The sequence below is a fragment of the Gallus gallus genome, chromosome Z, assembly GCF_016699485.2.
Source record: "Gallus gallus isolate bGalGal1 chromosome Z, bGalGal1.mat.broiler.GRCg7b, whole genome shotgun sequence".
Classification (NCBI taxonomy): Eukaryota; Metazoa; Chordata; class Aves; order Galliformes; family Phasianidae; genus Gallus; species Gallus gallus.
In genome coordinates this window covers 22,750,692-22,761,004 of record NC_052572.1, presented here as the reverse complement: position 1 = coordinate 22,761,004, position 10,313 = coordinate 22,750,692, and the positions used below count along the sequence as shown (strand labels likewise).

At 41.1% G+C, this 10,313-nt stretch overlaps 1 protein-coding gene across 3 annotated transcripts in view; it reads left to right on the top strand.

The window, feature by feature from the left end:
• Positions 1-6,679: 6,679 nt before the first annotated feature.
• The window catches only part of PAPD4 (poly(A) RNA polymerase D4, non-canonical), a 38,451-nt gene continuing 34,817 nt past the window's right edge, over positions 6,680-10,313 (top strand). The window contains exons 1-5 of one of the 3 annotated variants that reach the window (XM_015277629.4): positions 6,680-6,769; positions 6,965-7,002; positions 7,685-7,759; positions 9,096-9,284; positions 9,598-9,723. In XM_015277629.4, coding sequence (XP_015133115.1) covers positions 9,133-9,284; positions 9,598-9,723 — 278 coding nt within the window. In that variant the 5' untranslated portion in view covers positions 6,680-6,769; positions 6,965-7,002; positions 7,685-7,759; positions 9,096-9,132. Of the gene's footprint in view, positions 6,770-6,964; positions 7,052-7,684; positions 7,760-9,095; positions 9,285-9,597; positions 9,724-10,313 lie in introns of all 3 variants that reach the window. The other 2 variants (XM_015277628.4, XM_003642953.6) reach the window with 2 other exon arrangements.

The window sequence follows — 10,313 nt, the reverse complement described above, 5'->3', positions numbered from 1 at the left end:
TGTTAACACAACAGAATGCAGGGTGACCACCAACAGTTAGCTCTCACAATTTACTCAGTAACCTGCAGTGCTGGGAACTGAAGACAGCAGGTAGCAAGTAGTATTTTCTTTGCTAGCCCACAGTAGGCCACTCCCAACTTGTTCAAACCTCAGTGTCCTAGCTGAGACATTCATAAAAGTCAGGTCTAACACAGGCGTCAGACCTAATGACTCTAAAAAAGAAAGAAAAAAATGTATCTATCTGTCCCTCCATTTGGCTATGTTGATATCTGCATGAAGTTAACCTAACGGTTAAGCACTGTCTCCAGATGTGTTAACTTGAAACAGTCCTTTCTCACTCACTGATAAAAAGACCAACTAGTTGTAAGAGATTATTCTTTTACATCATTGTCTCAGAGCTTGCTGAGGGACACAGATGAACAAGTCCAAGGAAGTCCTGATCAAGGGTTGAGAAATCCTTTGTCTGAGGGACACAGATGGACAAGGCCAGGGGCAACGAGAGATAGAGGTAAGTCAAAGCTTAATGGCCAGGAAGCAGTCTTTTGTGTGGGCTTATCTCAAGGGAGATAGCCATCTCAGCGGGTACTTTCACATGACTGTTACCCAAGCACCCAGGAATGCCACGTTGGCAGAAGAAGGATGAAAAAGGGACGAACAACCATGAGATTATGTTTCCAGACTACAGATTCCTCATGAAGAGAGGCTTCTGACAACAGAATCCTCATGACCTGAGACCTGCATGCTGAAGAAGAACAAGAAGGTTTCTGACATGAGAAGCCTCATGACCTGCCTCTCCCTCCTGGACTTGCTCTGTGCTCTACCTGCTTGCTGCCTAAGGCCAGCCTCTCTGCTGCTGCTTTCTCCCCTGAGGTGTCTGCCATCGGATCCCTCACTACGACAGGCCTGCATGCTGACGGACTCTCCAGGGCCTGCCACCGGAGACCTGCTGCTTCCTCCCGGATTTCTTCCAGGACCTACTCGGTACCTGCACATTCCCTCTGCCCAAGACTGGCCATGCTGCTGCTGCTCTTCCCCTACGCTTTTGCCCCGGCCCATTGGAACGTCGTGCAACGGGACTGCTGCCGGATCCTGGTGGTGACTATCCCTGCTTTACGCAGTTCTTGCCTCTTTCTATCTTTCCTATCGCCTGCCTTCCCTTCCCCAACATCCTAAATCGTCCGTCCTCCCCTTCCCCATCTCCCTTATTAAGATTTGTAATAAACTGGTCAGACCAACATCTGGACCGTTGTTTTTTAATCTCACACCAAGTATACCTATTTCAAAGAACCTCCTCTCCCTCCTACAAATTGGAGCGAGACACTAGTTCTCAGAGAAATATCTACTAGACCTTCATAATATCCAGTGTCCTTAGTAAAAATCTGACCCTGAAGAACTGGCTTATCAGGCAAAGCCTCCAAAGCTTTACTCAGTAGTCTTAAACTTGGGAAACATCAGTATCTGCCCAGCACTACAACGGATTGAAATAAAAGCAAACAATGTGAAAGCATAGTTTTGCAGAGCTAAGAATTAAGTAGTATCATCCATTGTTTTCAACCAAAATTCAGCACTTATTTTTTTAAATTTGTCTTTATTTGCACAGCAGAGAAAACAGCAACATTAAGGAAAATGCAGAACTTAGAACCTCCTGTTTTAACAGTTGTATATAATGGAATCCAATTACAAAATTTACAATGCCAAATATCTGAATTCATGCAATTGTTAGCAAATATGGATATTAAACTAACTTCTGCACAGCATTAACAACTTAGCACAACAGCCTTGATTTTATTATGTTGGCCCACAGCGTCAGAGGCAGGTTGTGGTGGTGTTATGGCAGTAGAGGTTGAACCTTCTTACCAAAATCCTGTTACATTCTGTGGTTGTGTGACAAATGGCAGCAGAGGGGCAGTCCAACAAAATGGCATCTGACATGGAAGTGTGTATGGAGCAAAGGTGTGACACTGAATTCCTCCATCTGAAAAATGACATCCATTGACACTCACTGACACTTGTTGAGCATTTATGGAGACCAAACAGTGGATGCGAGCACAGTAAGGCAGTGGGTGGTGTGCTTCAGCAGTGCTGACAGTGTCACCTCCATAGGCGCAGACTTTTACAAGCACAGCATGATGGCTCTTGTTCATTGCTGGCAAAATTGCATAGCTCGTAATGGCGACTCTGCTGAAAAGCAGTGTTTTGTAGCTCAGATTTTCCTCTATTAAATAGCATTACTGTTCTCTTTGTATCTGTTGGAGTTTCCATGGAAACAAATAGGAAGCATTACTTTTGGAGCAACATGTGTGTACATTTGTTTGCATAGCTACTATGTATTTCGATGTCAATGCCTGTGGCATACTCACTGCTTTTCATATATAGTTCACTGCAGATTGTGTGATATGTATACAAGTATATAAAACCTTATTGTAATAAAGAAATACGTCGCCTTATTTCTCAAATAAAAAGCACCAGAGAAAAGTACATACAGGCATAACACAAAAATTATTAAATCTGGTTCAAAACCGGTCATCAGAACTAGGCTGTCACACAATGAGAAAAATATAAGGCATTTGTCTAACTAAAAACAAACAACAATAAAAAAGCAACGCATTGATTTCACCTTCAGTATTTATTTGCTAAACTTTTGGATCATGTTTTTAATGCAGTAGATACTTACATGGACACCTGCCAACCTATAGCAACAGATTTGTGTACACCTGATTTAAGTTCTTTGCAGTATTATTAATATCTTGTATTGTTTTCTTGAGGAAAGCTGCTTTTTGCCTCATACATAGAATTTATTTTAGACCTAAGCCTCTGGTTTGGCATTGGTCCCAGAATATCCTGGTTGCTAAACAAACTGCAAAGTATATCATATGGATATCACGATGAAAAAACTGCAGTCTTCACTGTGTATTCTGCATCATGTTAATCCCTTCGTAGCTCTGTTCATTTCATCACAGTTACATTTCTTATTTTAATTTACTTACCATGTTAGGTCTCAGCACAAAAGGTGAAAATGGCATATTAATAATGAAATGCAAGTTTCATTATTTTAGACCTGGTCCTAACACTAGGAACATAAAAAGTGATATGTTATGGCTGTTTTTGACACTGAAAAATGCTTCAAGATAGTTGACTTGTTTCCCAGTAAAGAGAGCATATGGCTGCTTGCTGTTGTAAAGCATACTCTAAACATACAGCTGGCTCAGTTCCCATATATCTTGCCCAGTGTTAACTGAGTAAGAAAAGAGGCCATAGACTTTTTAGGAATTTTAAGGTTTCCATAGAATAGTAACTTTTTCCTCTGTTTGGTTTTGTTTGTTTTTTTTTTTTGCTTTCTTTTTCCTACTTGAGCTACTGGATTTTGAACTGCTTTGATCAAACTTTTCACAACTACTTACCTTCACATAGCACCTACATTTGGAGTATTTCAGCTCTAAAGAAGTTTTAGAAAATCACAAAAAAAAAACAAACAGGAACCTCAATGTTGTTTGTTTCCTTTCCATGACAGAGACTTTAACTGCTGTACTGGAGCAGTAGCAAGAATTGCTGTATCCAGAATTAGCTTCTGAAAGTAATTTTCTTCTCTATCCAACATAAATAAATACTATTTACAGTTTTTAGAGGCCAAATTCAGCCATCTGCTTCTATTAAGGATCATAAACTTATTTCATTGTTCAGTTTCTTTGCTGTTGTTCCAATAAATTTGCTTGACAAACTGTTCTAATAACTGTACCGTATTTATTGTAAAACAATGTTGTCTTTGGAGGCAAGAAGTACATAATGAGTCCTGATCCTATCCTATTCCGGAGTTCAGATGAAATCTCTAGTGCTAGTTTTCAAACTCCCTGTTGCACAGCTCTTAGTATCCCTTGACAAGCAACCTGATTCTTCACAAGAATCACTAAAACCAAAAGTAAGGCTTTGAAGCTCTTTTCTTACACAAGGGGATCTATGCTATCTGTTAACTCCCTGAGATCACAGTCAGGGTCAGGATGGAGGAATGCGCACAATACAAAAAAGCAGAACAGCTCTCAGCATGTCAAAGCACAGAGATTTGTCTCATAGTGCTGTTGATTTGTAAAACATTAGGTTATTTCAAGTCCTTCACTGAAAAGTGCAGGTATTTTGAAAAAGAGATATAGGTATGACATGGGGAAAGATCCTAAAGAGCGAACAGATTGAACAACAAAAAAAGTAAGCATCTGCTACACTATTTATCCTCAGTTCTCTCTCTCCTCAGGGTGCAAGCATGTCAGCTCATTCTTGCATTTGTATTCATAGTTGTCTTAGTACATCTACCACCACTGGGGGACAGATCCTGATTTCTTCACCCAAATATTACTAACTTTGGAGCTTAATTCTGAATTTGACTGCAATTAAGCTATTAAAAATACCTGCACAGCCTGTCTGCTCTCTAGGCCTCACTTGGCACTGCTCATCAGTGGGATGGAGCTGCAACCTACTCCTCCCCATCCTGCCACAGAAATGCCACAGCTTGCGGCATGGTTGTCCAATCTTTTGGCTTACTTGGGCCACACTAAGCGAACAGGAATTGCCTTGGGCTAGATATAAAATACATAATAAATTTAAAGTATGTATCTAAGCAAACTTTTTACTTTATTTTTTGTTGAAATATAAAAAAACAGTGACAAAAACATAAAACTAGTGTGATGTTTGGTCTTGTTTTTGTGTGAATGCACCGAGCTGATTCAGTAGCAGTGGATGAGACTCTTAGTTGAGTTCTAAAGGTGTTTGTCAGAGATTTTTGATGAAATATTACTCTTTCTGTGCATCATCCTTGGCCATAATTCTTCCCAAATGTGCATACTGCCAAAAAGCAATGACATGAATAAGGCGTGACTGGGAAGAGAGAGAGATTTTTCTCTAATAAGAGAGAGCTTATGGAAGTCTTGTAAAAAGACATGACCAGATTTTCCTTTGAGTTGAATGTCTGATTGCAACTCTATACATACCTTATGGAAATTTGCAAGTAATGTATTTATGTCAACTGAAAATGGAGTCGCAAATATATATTAAAAAAAAGGGGGGGGGGGACTTTTTTGGAAATCTTGAAACCTGCTCTCAAATGTATCAAAATGTAGTGCACAGCTGCATATTTTTCACTGTTCACAGGACTGTGTTTAAGTCAGTGTACCAAAATGCATGAAATTATTTGCCATAATTTGAGCTTGCCACAATTTAAGTTTCATTTCAAATGCTGTTATTGCCTGAAACATAACACAGTCAAGGTGATCTTCACCTTGAAGATGTATGTTTAACTCGTCTAAATGATTGGTCTATGAGCCACTTTTAATCTTCACATTCAGGCACAAGTTTTCCTTTTGATTCCATAAAAGGGCTTGATTTCACTTTGCAAATCACAAAGCCTCAATTTTTAGCTTTTTACACAGACTTAACCACCTTCCTTCAGAAAAGTAAATGCTGACCCCATAATCAGCAGTCATACTTTTAAGGAACTCCTGGAATTGGTGATGATTCAGCCCCTTGGACTTTATGAAATCCAGAGTTTGATGACTACCTGCATGACATTATGCATTCTTAAAGCTTTTGCACATAAATTTTCTTGACACGGTGATATTTCATCAAACGTAAGTTGTTAGTGCTAACTGCGTCATCTTCTATTAAGTTCCTCTTTACCAACCATCACTGGGGAACTATCGAGCAGCTACACCACATATGTTGACAAAGGTTACAGAAAATTGCTTTAATGTTTTGGGTTTTTTTTTTTTTACTGCTTCCTACAAAGAAAGAGATTTGTGTCTTTCAATGTCACCCAAGAAACCATTTCATGGGTGACATTACATTCAATACTTGGAATGTAAATGTCAAGTTGAGCCTTATCTGTAGGATCAGTACTTTATCACCAAAGCCTAAGACCTGAAATTAGCAGCTTCACTCTCCCAGACTTTTTCAATAGATGTTCCCATTCCTCCAGCTCACCTGGCTGTAGACTGGTTTTAGACAAAATGATTTTAGAAAAATCTTCTCTCCAATCAGGACACGTTCTATCTGCTGTGCTTTCCGTACATTGCTTAACAAACCCACCAGCAGGAAATGGTTTCGATTTTCCTGCAGCCACATCTGCTATCACGTAACGAGCCTCTATAACAGAATCCATTTGAGATTCAACTTAAAAAAAAAAAAATTGCTGAGCTGACACTTTTCAGTTCTGCTATTTTGTCTTTACGAAGCATTCCTTGAAACGCATCGAATTCGTCAGCATGTCTGCCTTCACAGACTGTAATCTCTGAAAACGGGCAGGACTTCCTTGCCAGTTAAGCACGGAGCCACACTGTCAGCACCCCGCTCTGCGCGGCCCCGGGGCAGAGCGGCCGCCATGATGACGCGGCAGCACGGGGCGCGGGCGGCACCGCCAGCTGTTCTGGGCCGCGGGGCGGACGAGCCCGGCCTATAGTGACAGCTGCGGGCATAGAACGCGCAGCGTGAGGAAGAAGTTCGCTCCGCTTTTTTTACAGGCAGGCGGAGAAGCTGCCGCCGCTCCCACCCGCGGCCCAGCCACAACCCGACGGCGACGCCGCCCCGCCTCGCTCCGCCGCGCCCGCGGGCACCTCCGCTACTGGCTGCCCGTCCTTGGCGGCGGCGCATGCGCCGGGCGCGGAGGCCGGCGGCACGGGCTCTTCCTGCCGCCCGGTCTGGATCCGGGTGAGGGCCTGCGCCCGGCGAGCAGGACTGACTGCCTGTTTCCGGTTGTGCCGCACTCGGCCGCCGGCGAAGCACGATCCAGGTGGGTGCTACGGTGTAGAGTTCTGTGCCCGAGCCCGACGTGAGTGTGCCGGCGAGGCTCGTGTCGTGGCGGAGCCGGACCTGGGCCGGGCGGCGCGGCGCTATAGTGGGGCGGGCGGCGAGAGGGCCTCGCGGCCGGGCCTTCGTGCTCGCTCGCTGGGAGGGGTGTTAGCAGTTCCTTGTTTACCTCCCACAGAAGCACGCGCTCGTCTGACGGAAGTGCCCCTTTGAGGAGTGAGTCTGAGCTGCAGTGCTCCTGGAGCACCCCGCGATCTCAGTCAAGGTGCAGTCGTGGGAGCCACATAAGTGCAGTCACAGCTCCTGCGAGGCAGCGGTGGTGCTGCGTGCTGTCGGGTTTCGAGTTAGGGAAATTGCTGCGCTGCTTTTGGTTTCCTCCTCACTCTGTCGTTTCCCCTTCTCTCTCTGCCGCTTCCCCCTCTGGTATTTGCAGTCTTAAAGATTGAAAACCCGTTGTTTTAACAGCTAAATCCTCAGTTCTGATGCGCAGTTCTGCTATGTTACTGATGAAATATATCCATCACATCCTTCTGTACAGCATATTTAGTGCCCTAGGAGCACCTGAGGTGATCAGAGAGAGGTGTGGGTGCTAACTGTTGTTAAGCTGCTGTCTGTGGAGATGGGAGTGTTTAAGGGACTTGCGTCTGTGAAGATTAAGTCCCTCCATTAACAAATCATGCATTTCTCACTGTAGTCTTCCTCAGTCTGCTTCCTTTCTTAATGCAAGTTTGTGTGTGTTTTGCTTGTACTGTTCCATGGGTTTGAGGCCGTGCTTAAGTGTTATTCATACTACATACAAATGTCAGGTAATGGAGCAGTGGGAGAGGGAAAGAAGGGCAGGTGGGCTTTCATCGCAGGAACTGTGTGCAAATAAACTCCTTGCAATTCTTTTGCATAGGTTCTGTGCTAATGCTGCTTGCACCATCTGCCAGAGCTGCCTGAGGAGGCCAGAACACAAAGGCATTTTGCAGTGGTAGGTGAAAGATGAAATCAGGACTGTGGCAAATGTGACACCTTAGTACAGTAAAGCTAGAAATAACTGATTTGATTTCATAGTGTGGCAGAATAGCTACTAATGTGACTGTTAATACAGTAATATGTATGTGATTAGTTTGATAATCAAGAGAACCTGGAAGTGGTATTTTATTCCAAACAGACTACTGTGTAACACTTCTTCCAGTTGCATTACTATGTATTGGTTTGATGAAAGATTTTGGTACGGTAATTAGGGAAACGCTGCCATTACTCTTCTGTTTTCTGAATGTTTAAATGTTTAACAGACTTCTTCCTCTTAAGTTTGAATCCCTGTGTTGTAATAACTAGGTCGATATTTTTATGCAAAGTGTTAAGAGTAATCATGAGCAACTGTGTTGGTTAGTGAGACATCCTGATTGCTTGCAAGGTTCTTATATGAGCTCCAAGGAAAAAAAATAAAGAAACAACCAATAATTGAAGAAACCTCAAAATTATACCAGGTTTTCACTGTAGCTGAGAAAGGTATAGAGTATTGATAATTGGTACTTTAAAATCTTCTAATGTGGTCTTGACTTGTAAATTCTGGATTTCTGTTTCCATCGTACAAATTGAACTTACAGTGCAATACAGAGGATTTGCAAATCATCAGCAGTTTAACGTGTTGTACAGACAAAGATTTTCATCCAGTAGTTCTGTTAACACATAATCCATACAGTTGTAGAAGACCAAATAGCAGTCATGTGCCAGAATCAATTTTAAATTTAAAAGAAAAATTTAACTTTACTATTGTGGAATCCATTGTACAAACGTGTATAAAGCAATGCTATGTATTAGTAGATTGTATATTAGTAGATAACTTTCCAATTGCTGTTATTGTTTGACAGCTTCTTTGAATGTCATTGAAAAAAACTAATTTTGCTTATGCTTGATGATCAGCAGCATCTTCATGTTCTTATGATGGAGTATATTATAAACATTGTTTTTGAGTAATTGCATTATAAAACACTTTCCATTCAAATACATTATTTTTCCTTGAGATGAAAAATCTTAGATTATATTTCATGGATTTTTTTCTAAAATTAAAGTGGAGGGGAGCAAATAAAAATACAATTTTAAAAATAAATAACTAAATAGTAATTGTGAAACTTGGAAAATATAATATTTTTATTTTCCATCTTGTCCTGAGTGGACATGCAGCTAGTCTGCAATCACAATTTTCTTAAGCAGTACATAGAAAAATGTTCTAAATTATGCAGATTTTTAAACCCAGAAGTTTAAAAAGTAACTTATTTATTTGTTGCCTATTTTCATTTGCTTATTTGCTTTTATTGAAGGTAAAAGGATACATGTTCACCTCAAGCAAAAAGGAGCATGTTCCCAAACTCCTCCAACTTGGGTCGTCCACCCTTTCCTCCTAAACATCAACAACAGAATAATTTCCTCAATAAGGTTCCTTTGAATATACGACCTGTTCTCTCTCACCAGCAAATTATTAATGCTCAGATTAACTTTCAGAATGCAATGTAAGTACAGTAAAATTTGTTACTGGAGATTGAACTGATGAGTATGGTTAACTGCCTTTTGAAAGAAGTATTTCTGTTTGGGGGGGATACTTTTTAGTGTTTTTAACATTAAACTTCATTAGACTTACAAAATCAGAGTGTGTCATGCGTAAAACGCAGCTGTATAATTTCTTGCAGTGATTTGCAAGTTTTAGTGCTCTGCCATGTTGTGCATACTGTGTCAGATGCCATTGCATCATCTACTAATACAAAGCAAAATAAGCAATTTATAAAAAGGCATTTTGGTCATATGAATAACAGTTACAGACGATAGTCTTTCCAGGGCGTCATTGAGTGGGAACCTTGTAGCTACACTAGGTGGTACACCGCAGCCGTTGACTTATGGAAATGGCAGTCCAGTGAACGCGTCTGTTCCTTCCCCGACATTCCGAGGAAAAAAGTAAGATGGATGGGGAAGCGGGTGGGTGTGCAATTAATTCTGGTTGTACTGAACATGTGACAAAGTTTGTCCAATATTATCTTTTTTTGTGCAAGTTGAATTTAGTTAGAAAACTTGTGAATACTGAACAAAACTGATGATTTTCTCCCCTCCCATCCCCTCTCCTCCATGTCATGGATCTTCAAAACATTCTTGTATATGCTATTGAGAATTTTAATCCTTGTGAGTGGCTTGGTACATGTAGTGTTCTTTCCAGCAGTTGTGGCCTTATGGAACTGTGACTCGTCCATTTCCTTCTAATACCTTGATAGCTCTAATACCTTGATAGCATATTCTTTCTATGCTTGACTCTGGGCACATTTGTGTCAATGAGTGTTCTCCTCTATACATTTGCAACTTAATACTGTGCAGTTTTTGTGGGAACAGTAAATGTTTCTTCCGTTTTTCCTAATTATGCAGTGTTGGTTTTTTTTTTTTACATATGCCTGAATTTAGCACTTCGTATTTAAGTTTTGTGGGTTTTTTTTATGAGGAAAGAATTTGCATGGAAACTATTTGCCTACTTCTCAAAAAACAAATGTAGGTAATTT